Genomic DNA, 17,512 nt, shown 5'->3' with positions numbered 1-17,512 from the left:
GTGTTTGTATTTTATTTTTTTCATTTTGAGCGTTGTGTGTGAGGCAGTTCCAGGTATCTATATATTTTTCATGCTTTCTAAACATTATGTCATACAGTATTGTGATGTATAAAATTGTTAGTTACATACATGTGGTAAAGGCAGACCGAGACAGGGTTGCTGAAGAAGGACGTTAGAGTGGTTTTTATTCCAAACAAAATGAGTTGCCAATATTGGGATGGTTTGAATGTAACGAATAAGGTAGTGGTGGGAGTTGACGGGGTTGGATTTGGCAAAATGAGTGACACGCATCTCAAGAAGGTTTTTGTATCGTCTTGATGGATATTTTATTTCTAAAGATTTCTTGAGTCTCAGTCTGTTCTGTTTACAACTTTATTGTTTTCGGGGAGGGAAGTGCGGCAATACTGATTCAGTGACTTCTTGTATTACTCTTTTGTTGCTGTGCAGTTTCTTCTTTTTTTGGGGGGGATAACTCATTTTACTGAAGGCTTGTATCACTCAAGGGAAAAATCCTGAGAAATGGAACTTCAGCAGCTCTGTCTTTATAGATAGCCAGCAAACTTGGCAAATTCTTATATTGCTATTGGGATGAAACTAGTTTTGAAGATCACTATGCTTTGTCACCCCCAAACTGAAATGAACATGGCATGAGTTTTGAATACGGTTTTGCTCACAAATGACGGATGCCACTGTGTTTTTTTCGGGTTTGGTTTTGGACAGTTCCTTAACTTTCCCTTCATCTTACTGCCTGCCTTTTGGGTGTGCACCCTTGACCTTGTGCTTTTTCTACTTTTTGCATCCCTTGCCTCAATGAAAAAGTCAAAGAGAGCGTGGAATGCATCCAGACTGAGCTATGTGATCATTCCCTGTCCTATGATTTATTCTTCGTTTACTGAAAAAGGAAATACTCACTGCAGAACCCAAAAGGGTATGTGTGTGAAGAATTAAACAAGTATGCTGGTTGCCTTCTCATTGTTTCAGTTTATGCATTTCAGGTTTGACATTCTGAAGATAGCACGTTTTTCTCTGCTTTATTGATTTAGTTTTTGATATAGTTCTCATATCTCTCTTTCCTCTTTTTTCTGCTAAAAAACATTATTTGGTTTCTCTTCCTCTCTTTCATTCCTCTTTTTTCGACAAAAGAATACTATTTGGTTTCTTTTCCTCCCCGTGTCCAACAATGCCCTCCCCTTCACCCCCTGCAGGTTTATGTCCTCACCTACAAACAGATAACAAATCATTAGGGGGCGACTCACTCAAGACATTTGTAGTTGAAGGCTGATCTATCACCTTAGCTGCCAGCTAGTGGTAGTCAAAGTGAGTTCCATTTGCCAGATCTCAAAAGTGAGATATACCTTTTCCATGTTCTTGCTGTATTATTTCATGTTCAGGTTTGTTTCATGTTTTATATTTTTTAAGTTCACAGGGTTTTTTTTGTAGATCCATAGTTCATATAGTTAGGTTCTAGGTTTTAAGCCCTTCATGTATGAGTAGTAACCACTAGGGGTGAATTGAATTAGAATAGCATGTGAGTGAGCAAGAACACCCACGGTGAATGGCTGTGAGGCCCCCTGTCCCTCCCCACCCCCAAATCCCCTTCACAATTCCTCCCCCCGTCCCTGTTGAAGTTGTGCAGCCAGCTGTCCTGCCTAGCGGCCCGTAAGTTCTTTTCGGTAGCTATTTTCTGCCGTCTGTCACTGGAGCCGTGCACCCTCCATCTCGTGTGCCTTGTAGAGCTAACGACCGTAGACTTGACTCACACTCTGCTCCAAATAATTAACTAAACCTGGACATATCGTTGGTGCAGAAAAGTCAAAGTGGGCAGACCTGCTCTGGCTTTTTACAGAATGATATATTATGCTGCATCGTTCCTGAACTTTCTTCTTAGAAAGATTAAAGAACTAGCAACGCATGATTAGGCCCATCCTTGACTTTATTTAGTTTTTATTGCTTTGCTAGAAGACGGTTCCCATCTATGGCTAGCTGTTACAATAGTTTAAAGAAAAATTATATTTGAATGAACTTGTCATGTTAATTTTGGGTACTCACATGTACACTCACATTCAGGCATTTGCGTGTGCACACATATGCATGTGCTCATATGCACACACACACACACACACACTCACACGCACACACACACACACACACACATGCCCGCACACACATGCATACACACACACACACACACACACACACACACGCACACACATGCACACACACACATGCATACACACACACACACACACACATACACACACACACACACACACACTCACAAACACACACACACACACAGAAAGCTAAGACATCATAGTATTGTTAATGTTGTAAGTGGCCTCATGGCATAACAGTCAATTGAGATTGATTTCAGTCTATACAATTTGGGTTTTGAGAAGACTTCATGTATTTGAGTATGGGAAGTAACTGTTAATAGATACAGACTCTCATAGTTCCTCTTGTAAATTTTCTATGTGAGGTTTGGTTCACTTGAGGAGTACTCTCCGAGTTTAAAGCTCTGTTATTTGTCTGTAACAGGGGTTGAGATTTTAACACTTGTGTAGCTGAATAAGATGCAAGTCTAGGGAGAGTTGTACTGCGGTAGTGCATGCATGTCACTGACTGTGTGGTGTCCTAGTGCGTGATGGTAGTGAGAATGCATGTTGCCAGTCGTACAAATTTTCACCACTCGCTGCGCGGCTGCCTCTAGTGCTGTGTTGTAAGGTCACCCGAGCCCAGGTTTTCTCACCACCATGAAGTGGAGCATATCGCAGCATGCGCAGTGCGATTGTGTCACAGTAGCAGAATGGAAGGCTGTGTTGCATGCTGAATTGTACCCCTTTTGTGCGAAAAGACAAGCTACCACTCTGTAGTAAACAAACCTGTGCAGAGATAAACCTGTACATTCAAAGAAATTGCATGAAGCACCATGTGATAAGATAATTCAGTATTGATATATTTTAGTTTTTGTTCCTTTTTTAAAATTTCATGTTTGAATAATTTATTGACATAATAATAGTGATGAATGCATAGTCCTTGGATGGAAAAATTTACTGGAAAGTAAGAATTAGTTTGCCATTGAAATAAATAAGACCAGCAGTACCCTCCAACCATCTGCTGTATCTATGTTGTTATTAGTGTGTAAAATTACAGTAACATATTCAAATACATATATATGTTTATACTATTGTATTCTCTCACGTAGTGTCTAAAATCAGTTTTTCGCTTAAAGCTGGTTCTTAGTGCTGTGTTTGGATGATTGTACTGCATCAGCATTTGGTGCATTTGATATGCATCATGGCACGGAGTTTTTTTGTGACTGGCTGGATAGTAGTGTTTGTGTACTATGTGCTTTTCTTTCTTTGAGCTAAGGATGAACTATTTTATGCAAATCTCTTGAGGTGCTAAGGCCAGAATGTTTAGATTGTCTCTGGCGTATATGGATATTTGTCTTTGATATGTGGTAACCATGATTCAAATTGCAGAACACCTCTGTCCTCCCCGTCCTCAGTACTGAGTTTGTAAAATCAGTTAGGAGTAATATCCTTTAACTCTTATAAAGGCCTGAAAGATAATGACTTCGGTTTTTTTTGCTGTCAGCAGTGCGCTTATGAAAAACCATTTGCCAGTTTATGTGTGTATCTGTATGCATGTGTCTGTGTACCTGTGTGCATGTGTCTGTGCCTACATGTATGTGTGTTGGTATGTACTATGTCAGTGTATGTCAGTGTTGTACAAGTGCATGCATGCACATATTTATATAGCTTGTCCTTTGTCAATGCTCAGTCAGAATATCCAGCCTGGATTGATAAAATTTCTCGTCTTTTCTTGTTTGTCTCATGCTATAGAACCAGGTCAAGCTATCATTATATTTCAGAATTAAGTATTATTTGTAGACTTCACCAGTACCTTTGACTAGAGTATAACGTGACTCCTCTTTAGTGAGCAGACCTCTATTTGCCAGGTTCTCAAGAATCTAGTTTTAGGGTTGCAGAGAAATAGTTCAATTTTGCTAATTCAATTAGCCAATAAAATTGAACTGTCAGCAGGGTTTTTAGGGGGGAACAATAGGTTGGTCAGTATTTCTTTTGTTCTCAAATGCCACACTCTCCACAGCTGAATGATTGTAGCTAAATGGATTCTTCTTGATGTTCTGAAAGAGAGGATTCTCTCAAGGGAAATAACATTTTAGTTACAGCGGTTTTCAGTAGCTCAGTTCTTTGTGACATCAGTTCTGTGTACACATACTTTGTAATGGGCATGCTAATAGGCAGCACACAAGATCTTCACACTCATTACTAGAGTTGTTGGTGCTTTCAGTACGTAGGCCAGTGTTGGTAGGTGTTCTGGTATGGATTGCTCCTTCTTTCCTACATAACGCCTATTGTCATTACCTCTCCTCCTTCTTTCCTCCAATCTTCGGTACTTGTATGACTTATTTGAAGTGCAAGTACCGTAAAACTCTTACTAAAACTAAACTAAAAGCTTTCAGTACAATTTTGAAAGAATAAGTCTGTCTTTGGGGTTTTTTTTTAGTTTCTGTTGTTGGTTCTATGTTGCACTTGATGGTTTGGTATGTCACCATATGGTTTATTGTTTAGTGTTCAGAAGTGTTGCAGCTTGCTGTTGTGGTTCTTGCAAGCAGTATGTGTACAAGACATGTGCTTTCATGTCCAGCTATTCACCATTAGATTATATATCTATAATTCAATCTCAATTTTTTTTTTCAAATTCTTTTGTTGGTGGGGTTCTTGAAAAACAAGTGTGCCTTTTATAAAGATTCGGCTTTAGAAATGTGAATTTATTAGTTAAAGTGTTCTTTAAAGTGAAAAGGTGAACTATATAGATCTATATAATGATATTTTGAAGAGAAAAAAAAACGTTTTGAAAAGGAATGTATATCACAAGATTTTGTCTAATTGTTATTCCTGAAGTTACATTTTCTTTCTAAAAATTTCTGTTCATTTACTGATTATTATTTTATTGGTGATGTTAGTTAATGTTTCCCTGATAAGGGTAGAACATTCCCAACAATTTTAGATTGTTGCCTTCTAATACCACAACAACAAAAGTATGGTGTTTAGCTAATTACTTTGTTAAACTTTACCTTGTATTTAAAAAATGTTATACTATTTTTTTAAAATTGCATACAGGTGGGCAGTTTATCTTAGTTATCAAAGTATGTGTCTTGAAAATTTTAGCATTAAAAAATGTAAATATCTCTCTCTCCTCCTCCTCTCTCTCTCTCTCTCTCTCTCTCTCTCTCTCTCTCTCTCTCTCTCTCTCTCTCTCTCTCTCTCTCTCTCTCTCTCTCTCTCTCTCTCTCTCTCCCCCTCTTTCTCTCTTCCCCCTCTTTCTTCCCCCCCCTCTCTCTCTCTCTCTCCCCCTCTTTCTCTCTTCCCCCTCTTTCTTCCCCCCCCCTCTCTCTCTCTCTCTCTCTCTTCTGTCTTTCTGTCTCTCTCTCCTTCTGTTTTTCTCTCTTTCTGTCTCTCTCTCTAGCTCTCTCTCTCTGTATGTATGTATGTATGCATGTGTTTATCTCTAACTCACCCAGACTTCCCTGTCTATGATCTATCCATTTTTTGTATAGCCTACATCATGGTCAAGTTGAGATCATCAGAAGAAGTTATAAACGAATTTGACCTGGATCAGCATCTCCCATGATTGTGGTTGTCTGTACAGTGTGTTGTGCACGCATCTGCTTGAAATGAAAATGTTCATTGCATGAATAACTGTTCTAGCAAACCATTTCAGAACATATGAAATTCACAAGAATACATCTGGGCTTTTTGGGAAGAAATCTTCTTCTATCACTTGCATGATCCACTGGATGAAATGTCTTTTTTTTTGGGGGGGGGGGGGGGGGGGGGTTCGTAATCATGATATAAAATGCTGACAAAAATTTCTCTTCTTTTTAATCCTTGCTTCTTTGCGGTGCATTGTCTTTTCTTTACATCCTTGTGGCTCTTTGTCAGCAATCTGTTCTAAAGTATCTCTTTATAATGATAAGTCACAAGTGAGTCTCTAAAAGACCTCTGCTATGGCTGTCTTAACTCTAGCGTCTGTGCATTACTCTAACTGTGCCTCCTTCAGTGCGTTTTCATTGCCATGCAGCCATGATATGTTTATGAGTCTAGTGCTGGTGTGACTATCTCTTCTTTAACATTTCAGCCTATCTTATTAAATGTTACTAGTAATCAAATCTTTCCATCTTAATCAGTCTCTGTGATGTGTGCCTTAAACTAAAAGTTGTGTTAACTATGCATCCGTAGAACGTCCTTATAGCTCTTTATAATTCACAATTATCCTTTTTCCAGTCAGTCTTGCCTACCCTATTCTTCCCTTTAAAGTTTTTATTCTTGAGTGGTATATGCACATCCCCTTTGGGTTTTTTAAACTGTATCCTGTCTTTTGAAAGCAACATTAGAGACTTTTATGGCACTTTCTGCATGCAACGTCTTAAAGTTCAAAATTTCATTTTCTTCCTCAATACATGTTCACTTTATTTCTGTAAGCAAGTACTGATAGTTGTTTTTTTTTCATTTACAGGTTTTTTAGATAAGTAGAGTAAATGTTTCAATGCTAGATGACCGGGGTACACAAGGGAGGATGCTTGGACTGACTGTGTGTTCTGCTGTCTTTTGCAGGCTTTTTGTCTCCAGCCTTTCAACTTCAATGACATAATGAGGAAAGTGAAACGACGCCCCAAGAGTAGTCAGCGCAGTGGTGAACCTGCCGAGATAGACGCCTAGCCGCTGTAGCCTATAGCTTCAGGAGGACATGAACCTTTTGTAGATTCCCCTTTCACTTTGCCCTGTTTTGCGTGGGTGGTTGCTGGACACTCCGGTGTGGTCTGCTACTTGTACTTCATTTTAGTGTTTCCATTGTCCTATTCTGTTTGTGGTAAACAGCGGCCAGTTTTGTGCAAACTGACTGCTATGAACAAATCAACTGGCCCTTTCTGTATGTATCCCTTTCATCAGAGACGAAGCCCTCATCCATCATGCATTGTACAGTGATCATGATACATTGTGTACATTCATATCTGCCATTTTGATGACGGTTGTTTTTAACAAAGTCTTTATTTGATAATATTGGCAGTTAGCATTTACCCTAGAATTGCTTATTTGCCAATGTACAAAATTCAGTCCTGTTCAGTGCCCAGAAAATTGCAATCTGAGCCATATGGACCATATAAATATAAATTTTTTTCCTTTGTCTCTTTACTATGGTGAAGACTTTTAAATGTCTACTGTAAAAGAAAAACATCTTATCACTGATGCCACCAAAAACTCTCGCCTTAACTCATATGGCCAATAATGAAACCCACAATGATTGAAAGCCAGCGTTGGCATTGAATGAGAAAGTCTGTATTTCATACCAGCAAAAATGAACAACTTTTAGGGTGAATGTTTACCTGCCAATGTTAGTAAATATGGGCAGCCTTTTTTATTATGCTGTGTAAAAGTCAGAAAGTTGCACCAGTTAGATAGAAAATAAAAATGAAGTTCTGATGATATGTACTGATGTATGCTGTGCAGCTGTGGATTTATGCATTTTTACAATCGTGGAACATTCTGTTATTTTGAGTGTAGAATCTCTTTGTGTCCTCTTGGACGAAGTATACATAATCTGTATGTGTAAGAGGGATGTTGTTGAAAAATATAACTGAGTAAATGGCTTTGTAAGCTTGTTCCATGATTTGTAAATGTCTGGTTCATAGCATTAATGGAATGAGTTGAATCATTTCCTCTCTTTTGATTAGAAAAGTATGGTGGCTACTTGTTTGTGGAAGTTGTGGTATATATTTTTTAATCCATACATTGTTGTATCTGGAGATAAATCTTGGTATTGCACAGGCCCTGTGTTATACAGTCCCTATAGATATGATACCACTTACACTTTTTATCTCTGGGGTTGTGGTTTGGTACCTTACAGATATTTTACTCTGATGGAAGCCGAATGTCTTTTATCGTTTTTAAAATAAATTATGATTTATTATTATCATATTGTTCTTCTTCTTGTGAGACATGTTACTATTCACATCCTCAAGAAGAAAGTGTTGGAATGATACTCCTTTTTCTTTTGGTCTTTCAGTTCCCTGTCAGTCTGTGCTCTCTGTCTGTCATTTGAGTGTAGGTGACTGATTGCTGCTCAGATCATGTGGTCTGCTCCTCTTTCGTTTGAGTGTGCTATTTCAGTATTTTTTTCTGTTTCTGACTGGATGAGTCAGTTGTCATGCTGACTGATGGTGGGTTGAGTCTCGTCAGGTACCAGCCATCCAAGTACTAAATCTTTTTGTCACTGTAAGAAAACTTGATTCACAAAAAAGCTTTTCATACGCCGAGGAACTGGAGCTGCCTGACTGGGACCTACATGGAGTTCATCTCAAGCACCCCACAGGTGCCTTGTGGGTACTATTGTGTGGTCTGTCTCTTTTATTTCTTTTCAGTGTTACTGTTGTCCTAATCTACTTCTTCTGAAGAAAGGCAGGGACACGTTGACTTGTCTTTTACTACAACAACAGCTGGCTCTGAAAAAGTGCTGAATAAATCTGCCACTACCTACAGACCTGACCTCGTGTTTTTGTGAATATTTGTTCTCCACACTTTTAGGATTTGTAGTCTCCCGATGCCTCATGAGGTTGCCAGCAAGACATCGTGAATATGTTTCAGTGGACTACATGGTGTTTTAGTGTGAAAATATAACCACACATATGTTCGCAATTGCTAACTGAACATTTGTAGGTTCTCTCTGTCTGTGCTACATATATTAAACCAGTAGGAGCTGGGTTACTTGTGTGCTCATGATGACTTATTATGTTTTATCAAAAAAACAAATAAGCTGTATTAACCTCTTTTTTGGAAACCACTGTTAGCTAAGGTCTTCAGAGAATTGTTGTTAAGATCCGTTTTCTTACTTTCACAAAACCAAAATATCTGAATTTCACTTTAAAATTCTACTGGGAAACCCTTGTCTTAACATTGCTCTTTTCCTTTGTGTGTATTGAAAATTGCTTTTGGAAAACAGTGCATGTACCTTTCTTGATGATTGTTGATGGGTTGCATATTTTGTATTGGTACTGGTGAAGCTACTGTTGGTTGAGGACCGATATGTTGACATTTGTACATGAAAGATGAGTGATAAGCGTTGTCTATTTCTGATCTATAATTTCAGCTGATTCAGTCTCCCCCCTTTTTTGAGTTCAGTGGTCTGTGTGATAGTTCTCTGTTGTCTTATTTCATTAGACGCTTCAGAACATGTAACTATTTCTCTCTTACGGAGGGCGGTCTTGAATCTTCTGTAGTGTTATACTGTCTTATTGTATGCCCCCCTGCATATGATCACAATTTGATCGCAAATTTCACCTTTTTCTTTGAGTGTTGTGCAGAGACAGTGAAGTACAAATTCCTTTTTTATCTAGACTTTCGCTTTAGAAGCTCATCCTGAATTGTATCTTGTCGTTTTTCATTAATGTTAGTTTCAGATTTGTGGACCTACTACATTGTTGTCTTGAGGCTGAGGCCTCGAGGCATATTCCTTATTAACACTTTGATGTCCCTTCACTTCAAGGACCATGTGTCCAGTCTATCTGTGTTGGAAGGTTCCAGCTCCTGTACTGACCTTAGCCCCTTTGCTCCTTTTGTCATATTTGTGGGACACTTTCATTAGTGTACTGAAATTATTTAGATCAAAACAAGTACATTTTTGTTGAAACATTTTTGTATAAAAGATTTAGATTCTTTATATAGTAATATTTATCAAGTTACTTTTCCATAATGAAACGCTTGCTTGTAGATAGATAACATCAGTTTTTTTGTAAAAACAACTGGTTATTTTTCCTTTGTGTTTTGTCCTTGACTTTTGCGATTCCACTTTCGCCTGCTCCTCCAAATTTCATGTTTTTGTAATATATGTCCCATAATTTTGTGCTACTGTACTGAGCGATTATCTGAAGGTTCATCCTCTCCCAATTTTTTTCCATTACATACTAGGTTTACCTGATTCTGTTGTTTTCCTACTACATGTGATGTCAGAGATATATAGCCAGCAGCTGAACTATCTTCTCGTCTTTGTGCATTGAGAGTTGTGTTTATATAATATCTGATGGCTAAAAGATTCTCTATTATTGGAATGAGAGAAGCTTGGGTGGGTGAACGTATGGATGTAGTATTGGATTGAATGGTTGGGTGAGGCTTATTGACATAAGAGGGGTTATGTTTGGGAAAAAAGGTCGTGACGTGGAGATTTTTTTTTTTGAATGAATGAAAGGCAAAAATGAAGAAAATGGTGCTATCGTGTACAAAATGATGAAAAACTGTGTTTGAATTACTGAAAATTGTTGATATAAGCTAGGAGTTGGGAGTGATGGCTGGTGTTGCCTTTGTGTATGGATTTGCTGCAGACTGCCACTCGGCAAGCTGTGTTATTGGTGGTGAAGTGATGTTGAATGAGCCAGATATAGGGCATAGTGTTGAGTTGAGATAGGTCCAGCTACAAACAATTCTTACAAATGTTACGTTTGCTTTATATCGACTGCTCCCCCACTTTTGTGCTCTCTTCTTGTTTTGTCTCCACAAACCTCCATTGTCAAAACTGCTTCAAATGATAAATCGGATACTTTTGAAACTACACATTGAACTTCAATTGTTTATCCTTTTCCTGTTCGTGTAATGATCTGTAAGGGATGAAGGTTAGTGAGAGGGATTGTTCTGCCTGGCTCCACCCTTGCTGGCTTATCTTATAGCTGGAGCAGGCAGAAGTTGTGATCTCTGCTTCCTCCACTTTTTTCTGAGAAAATGTTGTACAATGTCAGGTCAGAGCAGTAACCATATAACCATTTTCCGTCTCTTATGGAAACATAACTGTGGATATAAACTGATGAGTGCAGTTTTATAAACCCCTGATAATGATCTGGTCCCATTCTGCTATAAATATCCTGTATAGTTCAGCTTTGCCGTCCTGTGCTCAGCTTCTAGCATTTATGAAGATACATTATCAAATTCTTAAGTCCCTTTTTTGACCGCTGCTGCAGTTTTTAAAAACTGTTTACCCAACAGTTTTGTCTATCAGCCTCAGACCATAAAGTAAGATTTGTTTGCTCAAGTGAATTGTCCTGTTGTAACCCTTACCTGGGGTCTCTTTTTGTTACCAAATGTCTCTGATTGTCCTGTTACTTGTAGATCTATTGAGTTTATAGAGTGAGTGTGTCATGTGACGGCCCAACATTATGTCTTATCCTAAAGACCTTTATTTTATTTTTTTTCTGTGCTGGACTATTTTTATCTGATTCTGATCACAGATAATCTGGGTAGAACTTTCTGAATGCTGCATGCTTCCCTGGTGGCCAAAGTTAAATCATATTGCAGCCAGTTTACAGTGTAAGGTGAGACAAAGAAAGTTCCTTCTAATAGAAAAGATTGAAAAGACAGGATCCTTATGGTTTGCATTAGGTGACTTTTCTTTTGCAAAAAATGCTGTAAACTCCAGCTCAATGAACGTTGCTTGTGGCCCTGTTTTGGGTTTGTTTGTTGTCATTGATTTTAACAGAATTTTTTAGTGCTATGAAGAAAAAAGTTTCTTAAAGTTTGTAGCATCTTGTCATTGTCTTCTGTAAGATCACATTGCCAAAACATGTTTTCATATTTTGCCATGACTGCACAAATGAACTTGAAAGAATGATAAAATAGAACAAAGACTGTCACTGTTTCCTGTTCTGAGTTCACACCCCCTCCTGCCCCCCCCCCTTTTTTTTTAAATAACATTTTGCTTTGACAAGTGAGTTAATCTCAATCAATTGTCTGATGTTACAGAGAATACTGGTTTTGCTTTTCTTTCCTACCAGCAATTCTACCTGCATTGGAATGATCAAAAGCAAATCATCTGATAACAGAAGCTGTTCGTTTGTACCATGCCTCTCCTCAATCAAACATCTGTCTCATAAAATCAAACTGGAGAATGTCGATAAAATAGAAAGAAAAAAAAACCCAATCTATGAATTGATGATTGATACATTGTGGTCTGTATATGCAAACTTTGTGGGTAAAAGAATGAATTAAATCAAATGAGGTTTTGTTTTTTAATATAAGAGCCTGATCATTGGTAAGATGGTGAAGTGACATTTTTATCAGCAAGGAAAGAAAAGTCCAGGTGTCAAACTGGGGACTGAGATTTCTATTGTCTTATTCTTACATTTACATCCTCCAGATTCCACAACTCTATTAAATGTACAACGTATACTGTATGGTGCAGATCTTATAGTAGTATTAATATTTGCATTTGTCATGTGAGTTGTTTGTCTCTCCCCCCCCCCCCCCAAGTATTGTGGTTCAGTTTCACAAACTTTTTTTTACCGTTTAATGATCCCCTCCCTATCACCTTTTTCCAAGCCTTTGATGAGTTATCTTGCAGATTGTGAAGCAAACTGAACCATTTGTGCTTGTGCTTGTTGCTGAGGTCGGTGGATTACCATTATCAGATCACAGGAGTCAGCGGGGCTACTGTTTTTCAGTTTATGATTTATGTGTGAACTGCATTGTGTACTAATGATGGAGAAATGTTGTATGAGCAATGTCTCTGTCTTGACAATGCCTGTACAGCATGAATGCAAGGCTAAGCTGTCAGGACTCTTAATGGATTGAGCGTCTGGACTGAGCGATGGAAATTTCGCAGCGAGTTGCTTCTGTTTATTAATATTGCTTGTGAAAAATAGCTCCTTTGAAAAATGGAAGGTGCACAAATAGAAGAAGGATTTTTGCTCGTCAGGTTGAGTATTACTTATGCTGCCGTATTTTCTTTTTTTCTTTTCTTAAAAGAAACAGGAACATGTTCTGCTCTGAATGACTCTAGAGCTTGTTACTTGCAACTCTAGTCATCGCTTTTCTGGAGACCTTTTTTCTGGCAATTCCCGAGCTAGTCAAGGTTTTCAGTATGGGATTTATGGTAAAGAGAAAATATTTACATTTGATCCATGGTGTGGGCATGCCTGTTTGTCTGTGAGTGGATGTGTGTGTTCTATAGTGTGTGCACATTTGAGATGGTGTTGTCATGCCATTAGAAAACCACAAATTTTGTACAGATGCGACATGTCAGGTTGTTAACGCCTAGAATCTCAATGTACTCAATGATATTGATATTTTGTACCACTACAGCTTGTAGTGTTTCTGAAAAGGGTGAAGAATTCATTATAATGCACAAGATTATTTAGCATCTTCCCATGTATCTTTTTTTTATTATCTCCTTGTTGCGGAGAGTGTAGGCCTCTACCTGTCCCATTGTCACACTGTCTAGGAATTATTTCCCAATTCATGTTTTCTCCCCACATCATCCGACTCATTCCCTACCAGGCTGCTTTCTATGGCTCGACTTCCCGATAAGTCACTAGCAGCTTTCCATTTCTTTGAAAATTCAACTCCCAGAATAATAAAATCACTTCCATATATATTTATTGTTTCTGCTTTTTTTAGAAGAGCAGCTGGAAGAAACCTTAATCTATTCATTGTGTTAGACTTGACAGTCTGGTCATGTTGAAAAGATGACTTGGAAATAAAAGATTATTTTAATAAATTTTTTCTCAAGAAAAACTTAACTTTTTTTGGATGATGGTAGGGAATGGGTTGATGACTCGGTGCAAATGTACATAGTTTCCTTTTCTGTTCTCCTCTTGACCTTCAACTGTGATATGTACAAAACATCTTTATATATGGGAGGAAATTCTTTACTACTCCTTATTTCTTGGCTAGTTTTCCAATGGTACATGCATGTTCTGCACAGTGTTTGATTCACTGTTGGCCTACTTATTCTTGGTTGTTTACTGGGAGTGTTAGGCGTGATCACAGGAATTTTTAAAAAATTACATTTGAATTCTGAAATTAATTGACCAGTGTCTCTTGATGGCAAGGACATTTTTTGTATTATTCCAGCAGCATTTGTCTCCAGCACTTGGTCAATGCTTTTATGCAACACTCACCTCATATGAGAACTTGGTTAATGAAATCCCTAAATAGCAAAAGTTACAAGCGACTGCCACCAATTTTTATTCGCTATTGAAATTTAATGATTTGTCATTTGTGAGAAAATATTGGAATTAAAATCAAGTTATTGATCACATATATAAGTAGGCTACTACTAGGCTGAAAAGAGAAAAAGGTAGGTGTGCACTTGTGTTGACTCTGACTGAGCTCACAAGATTTGGAGAAAATAGAAGTGTTTGGATTCTTTTCGTCCTTTTTAAATTTCATTCAACTATATTTGTGAGGGGGAGGGCTGATTTTGTTCTTGTTAAAAGGGGATATTTGTATTTATTTTAGTTGGGTATTTGATTTTTTTGAACAAATAATTTATAACCTTTCGTCTTCTTGTTAAGAGTGTTGCATTGTGAGATCACTTAGTTAAATTTTTTTTTACCCCATTTTCCCTTTCCAATCCAAGCTCAAGGAACTGAACATGATTATCACATGTATTTTTTTTCTCCTGCCCTGTCCTTCTTCATAATAAAATGCTATTAGATGTGATTCATTGACTTCTCTTTTTTTCAAGTGAGCAAAATAAAGACTTATTTTTTTCAACATTTCGTGAACATGTTATGTTTTCGTCAGATTTGTTGAATGAACAAGGCCAGGTATCTAGTTTTTTTGTTTAGAGGAAGGCAAACAAACATCTTGTTTGAACAATGTAGGTGAACTCTTTGTTTCATACTGGCATCTTCTGTGATGTTTGTTGCGCTGCAACATTATCAACCTGTCCCCGGAGAAAGTTGTATTTGGAAAGAGCAAAAGTTGCAAAAAAATTAGCAAAAGTTGCAAGACATATAGGCCCTATAGCTTAAATAGCTAACAAAAATTTCATGGAATTATTGGAATACATTGCGTATGCTCATTGCAATCAAAGTCACCAACTTGAGTATTGTTAGATCAAAATCGGTAGTATGTGAATGTCTACAAAAAAACAACTGCATGGAGGTTGCATGGAAAACCAAACAGTTTGTCCCCCGACACATGCGTCAGGTCTTTAAACTCTCGCTGACGTTGGCCAGGAGTGACCAGCGTGGTTTAGGAGTTTTCATGATGAATCGATCCATGTCTAGATCTACCCTTCTACAAATTTTTATACTAGATCTAGATCTATCTACTGGTGCTACAGAAAGAAACGCGAGCTAAGTAGGCCTAATAAGACGATCATGTTTACATTTGATTTACTGTAGATCTTGATCTAGCTAGAAGATGATTCGGTCCAAACAGGACCATAGGGGGATCGGGTCGGTTTGCAAGCCAGACTGAGGGCACAAAGCGGCTATCGTGGCACAAACCGATAAATCTGATCCCATCCGCAATGGGCACCCCAAAGAAGTCGCGTTTCATGTACGAATTGTCTCCCTTGGCATATTTATTTTTAGTCGTTGAAGAAAGTACAGGTTATTTTAATTATTATTTTCCCAACTTTTGCGAAAAAGGTTAAAATTTGCGAACTCACGAAAATGGCAAAAGTTGGACGCACAAGTTGCAGTTTGCAGGCTCGAATTTCTCTGAGGACATATTGATTTTCCATGAAGAGGCAAACCAAATTATGGCAATGATTGAGAGTGAATTGTAATAAATGTAATGGCTGTCGCTGTTGGGATTTCTGTCATTTTGGTTTTCTTTACTGTGATAAATGTCCAGCTTTATTTCGGACTCGTGACCTGGAATGGAAGATTGTAATGTTTGCTTTTGCTGGAGATTTGCACATTTTCGACACAGGATAATGGATAGGTTGTAGTGAATGGCGAGAGCTTGCCTCCTCTTTCCCTCCTCTTGCTGTGTGAAGAAGAAAATCTTTCATTCAGGTTTGGACCTCAAGCTGCTGTGTGTCAGCCATACTCATAAAGGCTAGGACAGGGTTGCTCAGTGATGTGGCTGGAGAGAGGTGTACTCATGAAAGGCTTGTTAGTACACTCACATGTGGTCTGACCCTTCAACTTCATCACAGCCCCATTTTTGTAGATCCAAATGTTTTACTGCGCTTGCAACTGCATAAGGTCATATGAGTGCGTGGGACACATTAAACATTTTCAGTTTGGAAGGAATTAATTTTGAATTTTGCCCAGGTGGCGGCTGAAGGCTACTCTATCAATGTCGGATCACCAAGGGATCTTTAACGTGCGCAACTAGCACATGGGAGCTCTGAGACTTTTCACCTGTATCTGAGAAGGCCAGGTGTTGGATCTTATCTACCCTAATATCAAGACAGCAGTAAGAAGGACCCAAGGAATAACAGTAGAAAAGCTGCAGAAAGTCAGGAGCGCAAAAGTGGAGATAAAAACAGAAAACAGAAAGTGGGGAACGGAACGGAGAAGAAAGGGAATTTTCCGTTGCTGTCTGGTTTCAAACCTGGTACTTTTGAGTGAGAGGCAAACTCCGTAACCTCAAGACCACAAGAGCTCCCATCATAGCCTCACTAAGAAACAACTTGTATGTTCCATGTGAATGACCCTCAATAATTACTCCACATGATAAAAAGATAGCTCTTATGCATGGCTTCAAGTTATTTTTACAAATTGTTTTAGTTTTAGCTTTGTTCTTTGCTGTTTGTTGATAGATTCTAAAAAGTATCTCATTTCATTTACTTCTACAAGCCATTCCTTCTCCCAGAACAATTAAGTAGAGCATAGTGTACTCCACGTACAGTGTGCACTAGGTTTAAAAAATGGGAGTCCCAGGACAGCTTCCTTTGAATACCATGGGTTACATTGTAGATCTATTTGTTTCAAGTTATTTAACAGCATTGCCAAAAAGAGTCAAACTCGGATATAACAGGACAGACGAGACCAGCAGTTTTTTCCTGCTTATAAAATTTTTAGAAACTAAATCCAGTTGTGTCAGAATTACATTTATTTGTAAGTGTCACATTGGTATTCATTCAAATTTTGTCAAAAGCGGAGTAAAGCTGAAATATTTTAGATCACTATCTGCAAACAAATGGCAGTACTAATACTTTTGGGATACTAAGTAGAATCACTTCGCCAGCGTGAGGAGTAGCCCCCTCTAGAGGTACCACAACACACTCAAGTATCAATGCTCAGAATCTGAAGTACAGTCGGGCACATGTAACTTGAATTTATGGATAGCTCATACAATTTGCCATTCCCCATCTGATTATCTCCATAATTTTTTGTGGTAAACCCGAATTATGTGTCAAACACATTTTTTGTCAATCCCCAAAATGTTTTAGTTTTAGTAAGAGTTTTACGGCACTTGCAACACAATAAGGTCATATAACTTATATATTATAAGTTCCGAATCTCAACATGTTTGAGTTTTCTGTACCTGACTGTATACAGCTCTACATCCAAAACATTGACTTTGTTGTATCATCTCTACCTTCTTTAATTCTGGTTCTAAGGATAGTTTTGACAGAAAATATTCAGATATTTTTATCACTTAGATGCTTTGCATATATATATTATTAGAGTTAAGATTGCATGTGAAACACTAATTCTGTGAGTTGAAGATTCAGAAATCCCTTCCGGGCAAAG

The 17,512-nt window shown here is 38.0% G+C and overlaps 1 protein-coding gene across 5 annotated transcripts in view; it reads left to right on the top strand.

Moving 5' to 3' along the window:
• Nucleotides 1–14,573, top strand: part of LOC101845701 (calcium-activated potassium channel slowpoke) — a gene marked incomplete at its 5' end in the record, with an annotated part of 59,588 nt that extends 45,015 nt beyond the window's left edge. For 4 of the 5 annotated variants that reach the window (XM_035970370.1, XM_035970371.1, XM_035970369.1 and 1 more), the window contains 1 exon segment: nucleotides 6,648–14,573. In XM_035970370.1, coding sequence (XP_035826263.1) covers nucleotides 6,648–6,752 — 105 coding nt within the window. 5 annotated transcript variants of the gene reach the window in all.
• Nucleotides 14,574–17,512: the final 2,939 nt, after the last annotated feature.

The sequence above is a fragment of the Aplysia californica genome, unplaced genomic scaffold (assembly GCF_000002075.1).
Source record: "Aplysia californica isolate F4 #8 unplaced genomic scaffold, AplCal3.0 scaffold00259, whole genome shotgun sequence".
Classification (NCBI taxonomy): domain Eukaryota; kingdom Metazoa; phylum Mollusca; class Gastropoda; order Aplysiida; family Aplysiidae; genus Aplysia; species Aplysia californica.
Note: the sequence above shows the minus strand (reverse complement) of the source record. Positions and strands in the feature narration are given on the sequence as shown.